This window comes from Filicampus tigris, chromosome 3, assembly GCF_054856515.1.
Source record: "Filicampus tigris isolate MCC_2025a chromosome 3, RoL_Ftig_1.0, whole genome shotgun sequence".
Lineage (NCBI taxonomy): Eukaryota > Metazoa > Chordata > Actinopteri > Syngnathiformes > Syngnathidae > Filicampus > Filicampus tigris.
In genome coordinates this window covers 22,372,858-22,394,521 of record NC_141219.1, presented here as the reverse complement: position 1 = coordinate 22,394,521, position 21,664 = coordinate 22,372,858, and the positions used below count along the sequence as shown (strand labels likewise).

Here is a 21,664-nt window from a genome sequence, read left to right as displayed (position 1 = left end):
CCCATTTGCAAACTGTGTATACACTTTCCTAGCACATGCGCTGTGCGTGGCCTCATGCTTAGACAGAGGGTGGAGAGTTCAAACGTGGGAACAGTAAATCTTCTTAGGCCTGAGTGTGGTGTTTTTGTACAATAAATTGCAAGACTTCAACATTTTAACACCAATTTGAGGCAGAAAGATGAAGAGTTTAAATAGTACAAGACCCTGACGAAATAAATGGTCATGGAAAATAAGGAAATAAATATATATATATATATATATATATATATATATATATCCATCCCTACTGTGCAATACTTATTGTAATGTTTAGTTGGAGTTGTATGCTGTGTACGGTATTTGTAGTACTAACCCATTCAATGTTTTGGGTTAATTCGCTAAATAAATGCGCAGTTGAGTGCCGTGCATACCTTTATCACTATGTTCAAACCTATTTTCTCTGCAAGTTGCAGATTTTGGCAAGAGCCCACATCGTTGTTTAATTGCTCTGTCTTAGTGTCCTGCTCAAAGCTGCAAAGGTGTCTGCATCTTAGCAGTAAGAGCTATGTTTAGCAAATCCTCTCAGTGTGTTCCTCAATGACAGCACGTTGGACAGTCTGCATGGGAACTCACGAATGCCTGACCTCACATGCACACTTGCCTTAATGCACACATATTGCACATGCAGTATTTACCCATAGAAATTAAGATGCTGCCCGTACAGTGGACATTCATACCTGTGAAGGTTTAATGCGGATTGGGATAACAACAGGGTTTAATTCCAATTACAAGGGCAATTTTTCTTTCTAATATATTTATATATATATATATATACATATATATATATATATATATATATATATATATATATATATATATATATATATATATATAAAATGCAGTACACATACACATTACATACATAATTATTGTAAAACAAATCAGAAAGTGTCCAAAACAGTTGTTTTTACCTCTGCTCTTGGATTTAGATTATTTTAAAAACATGCTGTGAGCTTGTGTTTACCGGCAACTTGAAGAAGTCAAAAGTCAAATATAGTATAGTAAGGCAGTGCAGGTACACATCACCGTTTTGAGGACAACTGTAGATTATCTCTTAGTTAAAATTTTATCTTTGTGCATTCATACTATAATTATTCTTTGATTAACTGGGAAGCCTCAGTGAGATACAAATGCTCATAAAAGCAGATACAAGAGAACAAAACACATGCATGATCGGAGAAACAAAAAGACCACACTCCGGAACAACAACCATAGCAGACAACAAATTCAGATAATTAATCATAATAACGCAACATGTTCTGTTTTGGAGATTGAATGGTATTCTCTCCATGGAAGCTGAGCTCAAATCAGCTATGCCAAACATGGTCAATGCTCACCATTTCTACTATTTAGTTTATTTTCTACATTTAGTGACCCTGAGACTGCTGAATGACGCCTTTGTAGGCTTGCTCACATTTTTATCAAATGTGTGTCTCGTAATTGCCTTGAACATCCTGTTGTAGTTATTAATAAGACATTTGAGCAGATTCAATTTGAAAGCAAAGGAAACAGCCAGGCAACCTCTTTCGTAACCATGGACATGGACTTTGGCAATAATGGTCAAGCAGAGATGTAATCTTCCTAAGCAAAACAACATTAATGACAATCTGATGATTTCTAGATAGCTTTACTACAAGATTTAAGGTTCCAGGGAAAGTAGAAACGTGTGGTTCTTGCACACAGAGCTCAAAAACAAATACAATTTATAAACAAGTATAATTTTCTATACAAATGCAAAAACTGCATAAGACATCAATTTGTTTCCTTGTGTTTGTGCCAAACTGATAGATGACAGATGGCACTCTAACTGGCAATTTCTGCTTGAGCCATGGAAAAATAGTAGGTGGAAAAATAGAGAGAGAGAAAGGTAAACAAAAAAGGCGATGCGTTATCCTTTAATAGAAATGCATTGAAAAGCAGACCTTCACCATCTTTATTCGATTTGTATTACACTGAACTCTATTGAGATTTATTTTGGGTGGGGGAGAGATTGCATAATGTATTCTTAATGGCAAAATAGGGTTTTATCAGAATATTAGCCTATTACGAGGAATTAGCACTGGTGGTACCAGCTACTGAAGTGGGGTGTTGTTGCCATCAAGTGTCAATATGCGGAATTACAACAGCGAAGCAGTCGTTTACTTGCTTATTTTATTTATTTTTTCTGGGAAATGAGGACACAATTACGTGTTCAATATAATATTCCTATCTTTACCTACAAAACTATCCTTTCACCATCCCTTATTCCACAGCTAAACGACAACAACAATAACCGTGAACAATCTTTTTTTTTTCTTAAATACTGTCCAGGCTTTCTGGGCAGAACCTCGTGGTAAGCACATACAGTGGGTATATGGAAAGTATTCAGACCCCTTGACATTTTTACTCTTGTAAATTGGATCATGTCTGTCTCTTGAAGACCACCTGTTGATCATTTTAATGAAGCTAAGATTAGGTTTAATTGATCCGGATTTGGCTGTCAGGATTGGTATTCCCAAATGTTTAGTGACAAGATTATTGAAAAGGTGGTTGCCTGTAAAGAGAAAAATATTAAAAGATCTCATAATTTGGCCATCTAAAGAACCTGTGAGAAAAAAAAACATGCGCAAAAGTGTCAAGAAATCATTTTGAAAATGCAGATGCATAATTGACTGTTCAGAATTTTTAATTGAGCGTCCATCCATTCGACCACTCACTGGCAGGGAGCGACTAAGGAATGGGTAGCAGAACTCCTGATGTAAGTGTTCATTTATTTAAATAAGCTTCTTTAAGTTTTTCAAGCCTTTGTAAATAATTGTCCTGGAGCGGTACGTAAGCGGCCATTCTTAACGGAGTTGACGGGCGCTTTTTCCTCCGCGGTGCGTGCGCATCTCAGTGATGTCACTAAGTCCGTATTGTTTGTAAACATTGAAACCCGCCTATAGGCTATAAAGGCCATATTCTCCCCAAAGTCACACAACTGCCTACTTTTCTGGCTGCATGGATTTTCCGGTCCACTTCAGTCCTTCATTACACAAGCCAGATACGCAATCTGGGTGGAGCACCTTAAATGTGGGTGTTCCCTGTCAGATTTGGCTTTGAGCGTATTTTCCCGTGAATTTAAAACATTTTTGCAAAGTTGGCACAAAGATGAGTTAGATATTTAATAATGTGTCTTTGTTTGCTTATATGCTGGTGTGTGTTGTCAAAACATGGCCGGGTTAAAATGACTCGCTAGATCTGTCACATATTTTTGTTGTTGTTAAATAGATACATATTCAAATAACATTCAGTCACAAGCACAGTATTATGATGAAAATTATTTTTTTGATTTATTTCATATAGTATAAAAAAAATCCTGTCACATTCATAGTATTTGTGTAGAAAAAAAATCATTAAAGAGCAATATGAACATGTTAAGACATTTAGTGTTAAACTAAAAAGTTATTAAAATAAAATGAACAGTAAAAGCCTCATTTGTTGAGTAGAAAAGTGAAACGATTAAAACCAAGGATGTCTTTTAAAATGTGTATTATGTTTCTGTTTCTATTTACAATAAGACAATTTGTTTGACAGTAACAAAGCAGTCATGAAATTAAGAAAATGTTCCATTTTACATTTAAACTTGTGACGTAGTGGTTGCTGGTTGGTCATTCAAATGGAAAATACACAAACACATTGGTACCTTAACTTACAAGTACACCAACTTCTGAGTTTTGGAATGGTTAGGAACCATTGTCAAGTCAATTTTGTTGCTTCGTGCTGTGAGGCAATTGCAACGTTTAGAGTAAATTAGTTACAAGCTTGGTGTGGAAGTAATTACACTTGCATGTCAGTGTAAGACAATAATAGCATTAAAACATAAATGTTCACACCATTACATAAAGTGACATTAAATTATAAGCCCTCTGTATGATTAAACCCCAAACCACTACAAAAGTGCATTTCACATCATTAAAAAAAAAAACGACAACTCTAAAACAGACAGTTGAATGAATCGCTAAGACTCATGATTTATTTAATTAAAAGGTTCATTCCCCCAAAACACACACACATCTATGGATGTACTATACCCCTGTGTTTCCTTTTTCCTCAAGTAGCAATTTTTCTTTGGTGAAATCCTGATGACTGGAGGGAGTCTTCTTCATTTCTCGGCTCTTGACCCATGTGTAGGCTGAGGAACCGCCTAGAACCAACATGTTACTGGTCCACCACAGAAAGCTCTTAAAGGAAGAATTGTACATAACTGCAATAACAGTCTGAGCGCAGGCTTTTGCAGTCCCCGAGACATTGTGTGTCAGCGGACTGGTATACTTGATCTGCAAGCCTGTGACATAACCGATGGCAAAACCAAACACTCCTCCAAGTGTCATCATGGCCCAAAACCACTGATCAGTTAGGCGGCTGAAGCTGGTGATGCGTCCCACTTCTCCAAACACAAGAATGAGTGGGACAAAGAGGATGCATGCATTGATATTGTTGTAGTAGGATAGTTTCCAGATATTTCCATCCACGGCAGGCATCACTTTCTTTGTGAATATGGCATTGAGAGACACACAGGCACTGGCGACCACACCAAAGAAGACACCTGACCAGGAAAGGGAGCCCGCCATGCCTTCCTGGTCCACACCGAGCCAGAATCCACCTAAGACAAAACAACACAAACAGGATAATGTTTCATACCTCAGTTCAAATGACAGGATTTTCTGTAAATAAAAAAAACAAAAACAATTTTGACTACATTAAAACTGCTTTTATAATGAAAAAAAAAATACAGTAACTTCTACAATAAAAGCCTTTATGAAATTATATACACTTTTTAGGCATTGAAATCTTTGAATGTTCAACAGCATATGATAAATCTCGCTATTTAAGTTTGAAGTTTTGGGCTAAAAAGACTGCTTTCTTCCTCGTGGAAGAAACATTCACAGTCGGATGATGCAGTTTTAAGTGCGTTATGTTAGACGTGCTACCAGCAACATAGCCGCCGATCTCCATGTAGCAATGTCGGCACACAACTTTGGGACTTATCTACGTACCTTTCCCCATCGGCAATTTTAACAGGAAAGCCAAAATGTTCCCAAACAGGAGACAGCACTGCACGGGGGGCGGGGGTAGGGGGTTTGGCTTCTGGCTCTGGCTTGTTTGCGTATGCTATAATAATGACATTTATCCATGCATTTATGATTTATCAGGGCTTCTGGCATACCGGCTCCTCATCTGTGCCCCCACTCTCCTACGCGTGCAACACTCAATAGCGTCCGTGTGAAAACTCGCCTACTCGCGCTAATAATAAAAAACTGATCAGAAACGGTACTTAAGTGGACTGAACCGAACATACCGCACCGAAACGTATTAATACACCCACGTATACCGTTACACCCCAACAATCTATATAGGTAAAATTTGCTGCTAATTGAAATAAAAATTGCCATTGTAGCTCAACAATTTGCTATATGCTATTTTTGTAGTTTCATGCAATGTTTCGGCGACCACAAGTTTTCCTTAAACGTTTGTTTTATGTAAAGAATAAAGTGAAATATGGACCGACGTACCTAGAATGATGCCACAGCACAATATGGCTTGGAACGAAGTGGTCTGTTTCAGGATCACATATGACAGCAACAAATTAAATACAGTGCTGAGGGAACGTCCCACAGTGTAGAAGGCCACTCCGACATGTTTCAGGCACAGGTTGTTGAAGGTTATCATGCTGATGAAGACCACCGACAGGGGCAGAACTTCACGGGACGTCTTCACGTCAAATTTGACCGACGGGAAGTCGATCAATTGCGGGCACACGGCAGACAACAACTGCATCAGCCAGCAGAGCACTACAGTCACAACACACTGGTAGAACGTCACAAACAGCGGCGCGTCCAGGTCGCGGTTGTCCAGAAGGTGATTATTGAGGAACACCATTGTTATTGACACGAACCAGTACAACACTACCACGGCTGCTATCCTCGCAGCCCGGAGAAGGAAGGTCTCCCCTAGTCCGTCTTGGTCCACCATTTCCACACCAGCCATCCTCAAAATACTGGACCGCTTCAGGTGCGTCCTGTTCATGATTGATGAGAAAGGCGGTCATTTATATGGTGCCAGCTGCAGCTAACGCGCAACGAGGTGCGAGGACCGAGCAACGACAAGCTCCCGCTAGCTATCTTAATATCGAGGGTAGTCAGACGTATTCTTTGCGGAAGTCTTGTAGCTTCTCGGTGGTGACGTTTAAAAAAGAGGCGTGTACCAGCAGAACCGAAAACGACGCAGGACTTTAAATGAAATTGTTATAATCCATCCACATTTGTGTAATTTCTTCATTATTTCATTTTGGATTTTAATATACAATTTTGCTGGGTGTCTGTTTTATTTAGGGCAGCCTGGATTCCAAAATACAGTATGTAATGCGTGCATTGGAGTGGGGGATGGCGGAGTAGCCGCGATTGGGATAGACCAATCGTGTGCGACCATAGTATGCAAGTGTGGATATTGGGATTGGGCCAGATTGGGTTTTTCGGCACAGTTATTAAAATTCCACCGAATGTCGTCAGTTTCTCGCAATATTATCCGTCAAATCCGTAATGAATTATGGGTAATATAATAATACTACGGTTGCTACGGTTTAGGGACCGTGGATACGGGTTTAGCTGAAGTGCGGAACAAGGGCGCAAAAGGGGCGGGGAGACAAAACACTTCGCAGATACCCTACACACTACCCTCGGCAGGAACGCGTAAGTGAGGGGCACAAGGGTGCAAGTGTTGGTTTTGGAAATGGGCCGCGCACGCCGTGTAATCGATGACGTCAATACCACGTGGCCACCACGTCCTATTTATTTATTTATTTATTGATTGATTGATTGATTTATTTCCCAACCTTTATTTGTTCTTTAATTTAGAAACATTCTTGAATAGAAAACAGCATTTTTCAGAAGACAATAGTTTTGATTCATTAGAAACAGAAAAATAACATTTTCAAGGCTTTTACAAAATCTCTAAATGCATAAAAACAAAAATTTAATTAAAACAAATTCGAAGGCAATATAATCATTGGCAGTCTTCACATACAAACACATTTTATATATACTATTTAATATATATATAATATTGTGTTGTAGTTTCCACCAAACCATTTATCTTTTCACTTCTTTCAGCCAGTAGAGTTAAAGATTGTAAATATTTGGTTAGGTCATATTTAAAACATGGTAGTGACGGGGACTTATTTCTCCATTTGCTAGTGTGAATATGATTTACCCAGGTTCAATAAATTTATGCGCGGCTGGTGGCTACATCGACGCTCACGGGGACCTCGATGAGTGGAAGTATCTCTCGGTAGCTTTTGGTTTTAAAAATAAAGGTTCACGTCAAAAGTTCCAGTTTGGCCGTCTCTTTAAAAGCAACATATAGTTAAATATAAACGTATATTTAAAGGTGTATATGGTTTTAAGTTACAGCAATGATTAAGTTGAACTTCTTAATGGACGCCAAAGGGAGTCTGTCGAAATAAGCTTGGCCTTTTAATTGTAGCTTGGCTGTAATGCTAGATTGTTAGATATTATATATTTTTATTATGCTCAGCAGAATTCAACTGGTCTGGCAAAGCTAGTTGAACACAATAGACAATATGAACTACATAAATGTCTGTATACCTGTTGTATTTTTTTTCTCTCTAGATGTTTATGACCATTTGGACTGCCCATAAATGGCAGCATTTTGCCCTTAAAAGTTGTGACAGTGCAAATAAAAAAAATCCTCTATTGGCCCGTGAATTTGTTGTATTTGTCATTATTATTGTTGATTATTCTTTGCTGCACTGCTTTCTAACACCTTCTGCAAATTCGAGTCTTTTATCTTATTACCATTTTTTTCTGACAAAAGATTTGCTGTTGACCAATGTTGGGTGCAACCCTCAAGTGTAATGCACCATATTAAGACACAAGATGGCAGCAAACAATCGATGTTTCTTTCACACTGTCTCCACGTACAACTAGATGAGAAAATACTGTCTTGAAGGGATGTTTTTTTGGGGTGACTTGTTGTTCTTAACCAAATTAAATTATACAAAGTTTCATTTAATGAAATAATATGTGGGAAACAAACAAAGAAAATATCCAATTTAAATACAAATAATTATTTAACAGTATAATTTCAGACCGCAAGTAAAAACCTGCACCTTCAACATGGCATAAATGTTCGATTGAACAGAATGCTGTGGTTTTCTAGCCAATGTATAGAGCCATGAGCGCGTCTAAACCGCAGTAGATAAACTGGAGGGTTGAGTCAGGAAGGCCATCCGATGTAAAAATCGTCCTAACTAAACATGTGAGTGATTCGCTGTGGCTACTAGTACTCCCTGGAGGGAGGAGACGAAAGTCACAGTTAATAGTGTTGTGAATGTGAATTGCGTGTATTGGTGCCACTCTTTTTCCATGTCTATAAACTGCCCACCAACCACAAAATACAAGTATTGTAAATAATTAATTAAATCTTTTCTTCCCATTTTTAGGCTGTGCGACATTGCTGAAATGTATTTCATGATCAAGGATTTTTTTTTCTTGTAGGTCAGCTTTGCGAATCAGTGATTTCATTTGAGGAGCAACTTTCTGCGGAGCCCCTAAGACGACATGAAAGTAAAAAAAACAACTTTGCGTTCCCTCGCAAAAACTTTGCGTTCCCTCGTAAAGATTTGCATTCCCTCGCAAAGATTTGCGTTATCTGGAAATTTTTGCGAGGGAACGCATTTTTTTAAAATGAGTGCTTATGTACTTACGGGTCATTTTCCGTGTAAAAAAAAGCAACAAAAGGAGCGTTTTCAGCCGTGGGCGAGTTTAATCGAATTGCTTTGAAATTCGCTTGAAATACAAAGACATAAAATCAGATTTGGATGTTAAGCACGGTTTCCAAATAAGCGAAAGACATCTGAAGCGAGTGCTAAACAATAGAGGATCTCTCTTGACCCCAAGGAGCGTTCCGAGTCCTCCTCCATTATTCTTGCCGGCCGTCTCCGATGTACAGTCATCTCTCAAACAGCCGCGCATTAGAAGCTAGGCTAGGCTAGGAAGTATATAACCATGCATTTAAAACAAAATGCGTTCCCTCGCAAAAAACGTTTTGCGAGGGAACACAAACGTGTTTTTTATTTGACTTCCATGTCACTTTAGGGGCTCCGTAACTTTCTAAGAGACCTGAATAAACAAGATCAATATTACAATATAACAAATGAGCAATTAAAAAAATATATATATTTCTTAAATTCACATTGTATATCGCAGCAAACTATTTTGTGAGCAAAGCTAAATTGATTTAAAAAAAAAAAAAAAGATTAACTGACTGTATGTAATTTTGAGAACATTTATTGTGCCGCAGAACACAAAAGTCAAAATCAAACCTCAAGACTGTATTGCAAAAACGAACAAATAACAATACAAATAATACGTATTTCATACTATATTTATATCCTTTTAATTTATTATGTATTGTATTATTGCTTATATTAATAAGTAATAAGCCCACTCATTCTGGCTGTTGTAGGACGTAGCATACAGTAATTCTTTTACGGTTTCTGGTTCAATTTAGTGAGTCGATATTCTCCCCAGAGTCCAAACTTTTATTTATTTGCCTGCTATTTTGCTGTGCAAAGTTGGATGCCCTCCGATTTTACACGGTTCCATCCAGACGTATGTGAAAAGTGAACTCGTATCACCCAAGCACTTACTTAATTGCGGTGTTAAACCACAAGCTAGGTTAGCTTACCAATTAGCATGGCTTGTAGCTTATTTGCCGACATGAAGGCAATGATTACGGTTTTAGGAACGGTCAATATGCTTTTACACACAGATACTTCCTTGCCTCCTCGTTGCTCCTGTTTGGCCACCATTGGAAGCTGGCTGTGTTGTATACTTCTTCTTGGTCCCACAGGCCGCAATGATATTGTTGCACATTGTTATTATTTCACCATGTTGTGTGTGTGTGTGTGTGTGTGTGGGTGTGGGTGTGGGCGTGTGTGTGGGTGTGTGTGTGTGTGTGTGGGTGTGTGTGTTTGTGTGCATGTGCTGCATGACAGAGCAGAGGTATCAAACGCAATGCTTGGGGTCCAAATCTGGCCCGTCACATCCTATTATGTGGCCCACGAAAGCAAATCAAGCATTTCAACTTTCATAATGCTTGCTGAAATCTGTCCCAAAATTTCAAATTGTCATAAGAGGTATTGTGAACATTTTCTTGTCACAGTATTACAGTAACTTCAACAAAGTATTATTCTTGACTTCTGTTTTCAAAACTAGTTATCCATCAATTTGTTTTGTAGTGGATATGTAATAAAATGAGGCGTTGCTTAACATTTACAGTATATGGTTTCAAAGTCATAATGGCCATTCGAGGCAAATTAACTACAATGTGGCCCATGACAAAAATGAGTTTGACACCCCTAGGGTGGCGCTAGTGGTAGTTTGTCAAAGTTGCTAGTCGGCAACGCGAACGGAAGCCCGTTTAAAATGATAGGCGGACCGGCGGAAGGGTACTCCTGTAGGCGTAAGGTGATAAACGGACTGTGAATTTTTAGTAAAATACCCAGCTCTGATGTCATTTCAACATACTAAACGTGAACAACATAATCCACTTTCTGGACAATTTTAGCTTGAACCTCTCTTTGTATGCTATCACCCTTCATTCAAGTGTTCATGCCTGCTCTCAGTTGCTGAAGAATTTATTCCAAATGGGTCAATTGGTGTCACATTTACTGCTAAAGAACACTCACTACGGAGTATACAGAATGTTGCTGGTGAGCTGGTCTGTTCCAAGTCATTTTTCTGTAGCGAGATGGAAATCCCACCTGCCTCTAAGAAATACAGAAATGTTGCACTTCTTTGACTGAGTCTTGGAATGGGGTGATAAGTCAAACGACTGTGGCAGAGTTGGATATTCATTTGATGGTCTGCTTCCCTGACCTCTCCCAGCCAGAGGCATTTCCACTCATTATTAGCAAGTACAGCAACTGAGAGAATGTGCTGCAAGTGGCACCTTGGGTCACTGGAGCATTTTATTAATATTCACTATGCAGTTAATAGCCACCAAATAGTTTAGTTATACAAAGAAATATGAGGGGAAAGAAATGTGACACAGGCAGAGGTATTTTTCAAAATTAGGATACTGTTTGCAATTTGTGCTGCTTGTGTACTGATGAGTTAGTCAGCTGTATTTAGCTATACCTGTCTTGGCCAAGACAATCTCAGTGCTTTCTTCCTGGTCAAATAAGTGTAAAGGATACATTAAATATAGGGTTTTTCCTACGTTCAAAATTACGTGGCGGGCGGCCCCCAGCTAATTTTGTGCAGGCCCCAGTCAGAGCGATTGATATCGCTCAAAACAGCGTGAAGCTACAGTTGTTTTGATTACAAGATTGCTGTGCCTCTGTGTCAACTACTTAGTTCAACTGCAGTTGCAGCGTTGCGCCACTAAGGAGACGCTATCCCAATGCACCGTAAAGAGCTGAAGCAACTACTGAAGAGGAAGATCGAAAACTTCCAGTTTTCAAGGGTAATTCCAAAGACGACCGTAGGTTTTGGGGAGCTATTGAGCCATGCGCTTTATGCCTTAACTGGTTAATGTATAAATTCTAACACTTTAATGAATAAAATCCCAAAAAGGAACATTGATTAATGTCAGCACAGTGTAAGATCATCTTGAAACTTGAAGTGAAAAGGCATTTTCTGTCATTTGAGACATCATGCCACATAAATGACCAAACCTTGCAAGGCTTTGACAGTTAAGAAATGAGGACATCCAGAAGAATTAATTTCATCAAACATAAATTAACTATCCTCAGAAATAAATAGCACCATAGAGCCACTGAGGAGCTCTTTAGCTATTTGCTGAAAGCTGGTAATTCTTTGTCTTATTCTAGCTCAGCAGCATAAAAATGCAGTTGCAGTTTATATGCGCGAGTGTCCTACTTATCACTGTCGCACTGATGATGTTTGCCTTTGTTCAGTTGGCTGCAAACGCCTGTCATAAGAGACCAAGTTGAGTCAGATGACTCATACCACAGTCAGCAGTGGCAGTTAAGTGTAGAAACATGGATGCAATGCTATCGCTATTAGGTGCGTTGGGCACGCGTGTTAATGTGGTGAAACGAGCTTACGGTCACCTATGTGTGGGAAGAGCAAGGTGGAAGCAAATGGTCAGTACGGCGCATTGGACCACCAGGACATTGCAGATGCTGGCTCAACTGGGGCAGTAAGATTTTAATGAAAAAATACGATGAAATTAACACTACTTTATTTTTTAAAAAAACAACAACGATGGTGCGTCCACGATGAATAGTAAACCCATCTTCGCTGCTTTCTGAACAGTTTGTTGCTCCTCAAATTAAGTCACTGATTAGCAAAGCTGCTCCGCAAAGAAAAAATTTCAAGCCTTGAGTAGCTATTTGAAACACTTTAGTTCAATCAGACAATTCAAATGAATGCTGAATGGGAAGCCATAAAACTAAAGCATAAAGTAAATAGGAGGGCATGAATTTGGTCTGGGACTACAATTAACTCAAGATGTAAACCCATCCATCCATCCATCCATTATCTATACTGCTCATCCTCACAAGGGTCGTGGGCGTGCTGGAGCCTATCCTAGCTGTCTTTGGGCAGTAGGCGGGGGATACCCTGAATTGGTAGCCAGCCAATCGCAGGGCACACAGAGACAAACAAACATCCACACTCACAATCACACCTAGGGGCAATTTAGAGTGTCCAATCAACTTATCATGCATGTTTTTGGAATGTGGGAGGAAACCGGAGTACCCGGAGAAAACCCACGCAGGCACGGGGAGAACATGCAAACTCCACACAGGTAGGCCAGAGCCGGGATCGAACCCACAACCTCTGAACTGTGAGGCGGACGTACCAGTCGACCACCGTGCCCAAGATGTAAACCAAATCTTGCAATACTGCATGTAAGTAATTACAACAATAGCTGGGTTTCCATTATCCATAGAAAAGCGTAAAATACAAATTGCGCAATAGCAGGTGATGGCAACAAGGAAATTCTGAAAAACCTCAAAAAGTCTTTACGCTGTCATGAGGTGGTTTTTGAGACGTGTCAATATAGAAGTATATCGCATAAGCGTTATGGATACACATTTTTCACATTTCCACTAGTCATTTGACAACGCCTCCATGCAACCACAGTGACAAGCGCTGATTTAACAGAGGACCACCGGGGGAAAGCATTCTGCGCCGGTGGACCGCCGCGCTGGGAGTCGGGGGCCCCGTCCAAGTGGAGGACGCAGCGAGCACTGTCCTGTGGCCTCGGGGGAAGCGATCCGGGCAAGGGAGCACTGTAGAGCGCGGAGATGCGGTGAAGACCGAAGCCCCCGGGCCTCCCCACGCCACCGTCGTCCCATGCCAAAACCTATAATAGAAACCCAGCTAATGACGCCAACTTTGGTACCTTGGGTGTGTGAGTTTTCAGACGCTGGACTGCAAGTCGCTAGTGCCGTGTCCACGCAGTTTAACAAACAGACAAGAAGTCTGTCAACCTAGATTTAGCCAGTAGAAGTAATGATTCAAGGATCTCATCGATTTCACCCACACAACTTTCAGAGAGGAATCAGAGTTTAAGGGCACCGATTTTTAACTGTTCTTCTCTGAGGATGACAAAAAAAAAAAAAATATATATATATATATATATATATATATATATATATATATATTAGGGATGGGACGAGACAAAAATCCCACGAGACGAGGTGTCTCACGAGATTGAGCCCGCGAGAACGAGATGAGACGAGATTTTTGCTAAATTTTGAATATAAAAAAATCCATCCATCCATCCATTATCGATACCGCTTATCCTCACAAGGGTCGCGGGGTGTGCTGGAGCCTATCCCAGCTGTCTTCGTGCAGTAGGCAGAGGACACACTGAATTGGTTGCCAGCCAATCGCAGGGCACACAGAGACAAACATCCGCACCCACAATCACACCTAGGGGCAATTTAGAGAGTCCAATCAACTTACCATGCATGTTTTTGGAATGTGGGAGGAAACCGGAGTACCCAGAGAAAATCCACGCAGGCACGGGGAGAACATGCAAACTCTGCACAGGGAGGCCGGGGCCGGGATCGAACCCTCGACCTCTGAACTGTGAGGCGGACGTGCTAACTAATCGACCACCGTGCTGCAATATAAAAGAATTCATTCACTCATTCATTCATTATCCATACCGCTTATCCTCACAAGGGTCGCGGGCGTGCTGGAGCCTATCCCAGCTGTCTTTGAACAGTAGGCGGGGGACACCCTGAATTGGTTGCCAGCCAATCGCAGGGCACACAAAGACTAACATCCGCACTCACAATCACACCTAGGGGCAATTTAGACAGTCCAATCAACTTACCATGCATGTTTTTGGAATGTGGGAGGAAACCGGAGTGCCCGGAGGAAACCCACGCAGGCACGGGGAGAACATGCAAACTCCACACAGGGAGGCCGGAGCCGGGATCGAACCCACGACCTCTGAACTGTGAGGCGGACGTGCTAACCAGCCGCCATATAAAAGAATACCTAATGTAATTTTTTCAGTTTTCAAAATGTTTTTTATCGAACAGACTGCAAGAAAATTAATCATCTAGCTCTAAAGTGCAAATTCAAACAGGAGTCACTTTGGTTACATGCTCTCAAATATTGCTGCAATAAGGGCTAAAGATGAGATCTTTCCACTTCCTGAATACTTTGACAAAATCCAACTGTGCTCGTGGGGCAGTAACACAATTGTATATCGTGTTTTATATTAATTCCATCCATCCATTATCTGTACCGCTTCTCCTCACAAGGGTCGCGGAGCGTGCTGGAGCCTATCCCAGCTGTCTTTGGGCAGTAGGCGGGGGACACCCTGAATTGGTTGCCAGCCAATCGCAGGGCACACAGAGACAAACATCCGTTTTATATTAATTTATTGGCTTTATTTATTTATATTTATATTTTATATATTTGTTAATATTTATTGATATATTTATTAATAGATGTATCGCTGCCTCTTATTGTTTTTTCTTGTTTATTGTATTGTTTTTAAAGTGCTTTGTTACAGCTCTAGCTGTTATGAAATGCGCTATATAAATAAAATTGGTTGTATTGTAGAGCTCAACTTCTTTCTCAGTCAATCTTCAACAAGAGGAATGTCACTGCGTCTGTGTCAAGATTTTTGCAACTCGTTGTAGTTCTGGGCTTCTCAGAGCTGCAAATACGGCACCCCGCTGCTCTAGATCGCGAGCCATCATGTCCAAGAGTTGTTCTAGCGCGTGATTACGTCCATAATTAGTTTGTGCGCGGGCAGCTCGAGCTGTCTTTATTTAGACGTCAAAAGTGCTGCTGGTGTTGAGCATCGGTGAAAAAAAGAAACTATACGCTTGACACGTCCAAACAAACATGATACGCGGCCAACTTTGGACCAGCTGCACTAGCGTTGCGTTCATTGCCTGCACAATAAGCACTTCTCGCCACATCGATGTTGCGAGCGGTGTCGGTCACAACAGCGACGTTCGATCCCGGCTCCGGCCTCCCTGTGTGGAGTTTGCATGTTCTCCCCGTGCCTGCGTGGGTTTCCTCCGGGTACTCCGGTTTCCTCCCACATTCCAAAAACATGCATGGTAAGTTGATTGGACTGTCTCAATTGCCCCTAGGTGTGATTGTGAGTGCGGATGTTTGTCTCTGTGTGCCCTGCGATTGGCTGGCAACCAATTCAGGGTGTCCCCCGCCTACTGCCCAAAGACAGCTGGGTTAGGCTCCAGCACGCCCGCGACCCTTGTGCGGATAAGCGGTATGGATAATGAATGAATGAATGAATTTTCAAGCAGCCAATAACTCTATTTTCGCGTTGTGCTGTTGTATAAACAGACTGTATGAACACATTAATCCTACACAGTGACATTGGATGGAAATATGATGTTGTACCAATGCCAATTATTTCATGTAATATCCACACTTCAAAAATTTTTTAAATGCTAAATACGATGGACAAAATAAAACTCTTCTTAAAAGGGGTCAGCACCTGAGCAGTGATAAAACTACTCCTCATAGAATACAATCATGACTAACCATTTACCTAATTAATCTGAATCAACTCAACCTTTTTCCATCTTTTCATTAGAACTTAAATGCCAGCAAAATTTGAAATGCAATCTCATGTTTACAACAAGCAATATACAAGGGCTGATACAATAAAATATGGATGATGGGCTGATAAATGAAACATATTTTAACAGTATATTTTTCACACTATTGACTGCATGGCTCTTGCTAAGAGGGTTTGAGCTTTTACTGTTCCCAAACCATTTCAATATTTTGTCCCATTTTGTCTTAGCTATTTAAAAGCTGCCACATTGCTTCTAATTGTTGCATGCTGTCACACAACACTCCAGTGTTCCTCGGGGGGAGTCATGTCTTCATAGTTCAGCAGGAGAATTGTTTAAGTGCTAAATGGTTTGTGGTTAAGTGCTGTGGCAGTGCTCCCTTTAAACTCAAGTCTTTTCACTGAAGACAGACTATATAAGGGATATTTTAAGTCGTTCTACCAAGACAATTGCAATAAAATGTTACTTCCATCATCACTCTTTGGAATAATAATTACAAATTTAGAATCCTCTTCCAATCACAGGATGCTGCTTTAATTCAAATAATTTACCGTCTTGCCCTTACTGTAGATAGCTGATAAATACAAACCCAACAATGCTTTTTGCTTTTCATTAGCACATTATTACTTTAACATTAATTAGTTATGTTTACATGACAACAATTATTCCTAGCACAACACACGAGCAACAAAGATATAAACTGTAACAAAAATCACCAATGTTTCCGCATATTAGGTAGAAATGGACTGATTATCTGAAGTTATAAACACGGTTATATTTGCATAATTTGTATCAAAGCAAGATGACAGTGTGGCATGCTCATGCTCAAAATTGAATGAATGAAACGAACATAAATGGGTTTGTCCCTGCAAATGGCTGTTTTTTTTAAATTTTATTTTATTTTCTGTCTGTCACCTTTGCTATTTATCTAACTTAAATGAAATCAGAGGATTAGGGTGTTTACAAGTACATTAGTTAATGTTGATATTTATTATGCCAGTCAAGATGTGAGGGCACAGATCAAATTCTGGAGAGTTAAACACTTGGTCAGCTTTTCCCAAGCTAAATAGGATGTGCATACGGTAAATGAGAGCATTAAGAGTTGTGGGAGATGTTAAAAATGAGTGCTTTTCACCATTCTCTCAAGGCTCAGGCCATGTTTCTGCTGACATAGTGAAATATTTATGCGGAATAAATTCTCATCTAATTACAGTGGCTGAATTAATTGGGAAGCATTTAATTAGCTGAGTTTTTCTTTCCAGTTGAGGAGAGGTTTTGATCTAAGCCATATGGCATCTCCCTTCAACACAGCAGTTCACAGGCTGTTAAATATGAACTACTTTGTCTGCTGCCTCAAAGAAAATGAGCTTTATGGTGACGGCGAGTGTAATAGCCTCAGGTAGAATGGGCTGTTGAAAATACTATTATATTTGAGATGCAGACTAACGATATATTTATTGACAATAGAAATATGACACATTTAGTGATAGGACTTGACTAACCCATTTTTTGTGTGGTTCTTAATTTAAATGTGACTTTGCACCTGAGGACTTAGGTGACTTAATAAAATGTCTATGCAAAAGCTGAAGCTTATAGCACACTTGGAACACTCCGGTTGAATTGACACATTTTTGTTTTTGGTGGTGGGGGTGGAGGGAGGATCCTGTCACTTAAATTAGTGCTCCCTCCTCCCCCATTATAGACATACGGTTACTAATTTAGCTAGCCAGAGCTGGGCACTTGACCCTTTTTTGCAGGTCCGTCCTCCGTCCGCGACTTGGGTACCCTACCGGCCTTGTCCCATGTCACACGCATGAGGGTCAATTAGTGGGCCGGACTAAAATCCACCTACGCCCTTGCTTAGTCCACCCCCTTTTCTTCAAACGTGTCACGCCCCCGTCCTCCGCCCCCAAAATGGGCATTTATCCTGGACGGAGGGACGGACCGTTCCGCCCCCGGGACGGACTGCCCAGCTCTGCTAGTAGCAGATGACTTTGAAATGAGAACAACAAGACATGATGCACAACTGATTTGATTTATTTCAAAGAAAATAAAAAGTATGCCATGTATGACCTTCTGAATTGTATGCGTCACAGTCCTATTTTGGCAACGAATAGATTGATATGCTGATCTTGTTTAAATGACAAACTAACAGATTTATTATCATGGTTGCCCAGCTTGCAGGACTAACAGTGTTTGTTTGCCAGAGGGCTTTGTCTATTTGCTGAATTAAGGTCATTACTCTAACAATGAGAAAATGTACTTGCATGAACCTCCAGAGCTAATGGTTGCATGTATCTATGTGCACAAGAGGTGGGTAGTAAAGATGTCCATTTATTCAAGAGTCTTTTTGTTAAGAAGAAACACTACATTTACAGTTTTACTCCACTACATCGTGCTACATCCCGCTCACTACACGTTTTACAAGAAGTCTTGAGAAACATTCAAGAGGCTGTCTCGGTCTGCATTTGCAAAATGTAATGCTCTGTGAATAAAACCAGGAGGTCAACCACAGCAGTAGCACATGAAAATGTAAATTGTATGTACATACTGTATGTATGTACATACACATGTAAATTGCAGTTTGTCCGACCTACTCAGACCTGTTTGCAATCTGCAACGTATGTATAGGACTGAAGATAAAGAGTGTAAGTTGGTATAACTTAAGCTTTTAAGTAAATTGAAACAGATATCAGCATTGCTAATACATGTAGGTGAATCCACCTGGTAAAGCTCAATATCAAATAAAAATAATTACAGTATATATGAGTAAATTGAAACAGATATCAGCATTGCTAAGAAATGTAGGTGAATCCACCTGGTAAAGTTCAATATCAAATAAAAATAATTCAGTATATATGTAACATGTTGAGCCTATTGTGCAGTTTTGTGTAAAAAATATAATTTTCCATATTCATATTTTATATTCAGGGTTGTAAGTGTTGGGACTGGTTGTTCTTAGATGTATCTTGTTGTGGTCCTTTATTGTGTCACCTTTTTTCATATAGGCCTGATGTGTTTAGGATTGGGTTATCCAGTGACACGTTAGTACCTCAAGCTTTCATCCGGTAAAACTGTCAGCGGTCTTCCGTGTGTTCTGCATCGGGCCCTGCTCTCTGTAGTTATTTTGTATTTTCATAGATAAAGATTTTCACTTTAAAACTTCCACGTCATGTCAGCTTCTGGGTCCAATTTCCACTGCTCGCGTGACAGTCAGGGTTATTTTAAAATTTAATTTCCATGAAATTACTTTTTTCCTATTAAAAAATGTAGTTTGTAACAAAATCCAAGTACTATGATATTAAAGAAATGTAGTTATATTACTTTTGGATTACGGCAGTCATTTGCCTGAATGGCCAACAAAGATCAACATTCCCGGGGACGAGCTATGGGTGTCCTTTGAGCTACATTGTGACCATTTATCCACTTAACTTCGGAAAATGTTGTTCGGGCAAGGACTCAAATCAACTCCCGTCTCTCACTTTTTTTTTTTGTATCCTGAATACATAACGCCGGTACATCCATTCCGTTACTCCTGAAGTCTGTTTGTAGTTGTATCTGTTTGACATTCATTTGGCATGCGCTATTTAACAGAGCTGAGCAATTTACTAAAATTTCCCCGTCCGTTTATTGCCTTCCATCTACAGCGGGGGTACCCCACTGCTGCCCGTGTATCCACCTTTTCGTCTGGCTGAAACAAATAGTAATCGCCTATAGGCCGGTCCGCCTCTCATTTTAAATGAGCTTCCTATTTTTTTAAGGTTCCCGTCTTCCGTTTATCGCCTACGAAATGGGCATCTGCAAATCAGAGTAAAATATGGCTTGGGCCCAATACTAATTAATGTTCCTGGAGAAATTCCAGAATGTCAAAACTATTTTCCAGTCCCAATTGATCTGTGGCACAAATCAGGGGGAATGTTTTGTGAAGTGGAACAAATACAGTTATGTAACTTTGACGCATGACACAATGGGATATAAAAGAGCCTACATTTCCAAAGCAGGTGAATTAATTTATGCTTGTATCTTGCAAACAATTATCACCCTCAAGCGGCGTTCATCCTGCAATATGTTTACTTCTATAAATTAGGTTACAGTAGGGGTGAGAAATAATACATAAAATGGATTTGCTTCTTTTATTTTTAAAAGACAGTAAAAACACCTCGGAGGTGCAGCTAAGGAAACCAGGTCACACAATGTTCTGGCCACTGGAGCTCTAAATTAAAGCGCGTGGTGGAACACTGGGGGGGGGGGGGGGCATCTTATTTCATGGGCTGGAAGCACACAGTTGCAGGACTTCCAGCAGACTGGGAATCCCAGTGTGTGTTTGTGTGTATGTATGCATATGCTTTTGTATCTGCAGTCAGCCCAATCAATTTAGCAGAGCTGGGCATTCCAACTATCTGACGGTACGGTCCGTCTATCCACCTACGATCAACGCCCATTTTGTAGGCGATAAACGAAAGACTGGAAACTTAAAAAAAGTAACGGACTAAGCATAGGTGGAAGCACATTTTTTTCGTCTGTGTAATCGCCCATCGTCTATTTCCGCGATGAGGCTTCCATGGCCGTATAGTTGGAAAGCCTGTTTAAAATGATGACCGGCCTATAGGCGATTACTATTTGGTCAGGCCTGAAAAAAGGCGCCTAGGCGGTTGGCAGAAGGGTACCCGGACCGTGAAATTTTGGTAAAATGCCCAGCTCTGTAATTTAGGACATTCTTTTAGAGTTTATTTCCAATAGCGATGTGTGTGTCACAGGCATTGTGGATGTACAGTTTCGTAAATTTTCATGAGTACGGCAGTGAACCCAATGTACTTAAGACTGAGTTTGAGTATCTTAAAAATGATATAGGGGTTGGGAATTTGTTTGTCATTTGCATAATTGTCTATGATCGATGCAGATAAAGTCTGTGTTTCTAAACAGTTGCTACATTGATCTTGTTTCATGTATTTTTTTTCCCTAATCTATTAATGCCATATAGGCTCCACCACAGGCATGCAGGTAAGGGACAGATTATCTTAATTTTCTATTGACCTGAACTTGAATTAATATCCTGAAATGATCCTACAATATTTAAATTCAAAGTTGTACAGATTGTACATTTTAAACATAACAAACAATGCATGTGTGTATCTTATATCTTAGAGCTACACTAGTTTCAATAGTGTTTTTCAGAACCGTTGCCTATGAAGATGATAGAGGCTATATTCCTTCTGAAAAGGCACAGATTTTTGTCTCTCATCACTCCTTCCCTCAAGCATTTTCCTTGTTTGCGGCAGACAGAAAGAGTTTAAAAAAAAAAAAAAACTGCACAGATGCTGCTGGGCATTCCGCATTGACACTTATATCTTTGAATGAATTAAACCTATGATGAACCGTTCAATACAGTTAATGTCTTTGAGCGACTAAACTTTTCAAGGCCAAAATATTAGGTTCATGAGTGTGGTTAATACACTGAAAAACAGAGATGGGCATTCCGTCCCAGTGAGGGACAGCCATTTTATGAACCGAGGATGAGAAGTTTTTTTTAAA

The 21,664-nt window shown here is 40.0% G+C and overlaps 1 protein-coding gene across 1 annotated transcript; it reads right to left on the bottom strand.

Annotated features, from left to right (window-relative positions):
• Window positions 1-4,001: 4,001 nt before the first annotated feature.
• slc35c1 (solute carrier family 35 member C1) lies at window positions 4,002-6,230 on the bottom strand. Its single transcript, XM_086027038.1, has 2 exons — window positions 5,574-6,230; window positions 4,002-4,663 (listed from the first exon to the last, which is right to left on the bottom strand). Exons 1-2 carry the CDS (start codon window positions 6,085-6,087, stop codon window positions 4,086-4,088), a joined length of 1,092 nt encoding a protein of 363 aa, XP_085883164.1. The 5' UTR covers window positions 6,088-6,230; the 3' UTR covers window positions 4,002-4,085.
• Between the last annotated feature and the right edge of the window lie 15,434 nt (window positions 6,231-21,664).

Bases quoted from the DNA above. Each gene is read 5' to 3' on its own strand.
- slc35c1 (XM_086027038.1), bottom strand. From the start codon at position 6,087: ATGAACAGGACGCACCTGAAGCGGTCCAGTATTTTGAGGATGGCTGGT. The intron at 4,664-5,573 runs GTACGTCGGTCC...GTTTTGTCTTAG, and splicing joins GTGCTGTGGCATCATTCTAG to GTGGATTCTGGCTCGGTGTG.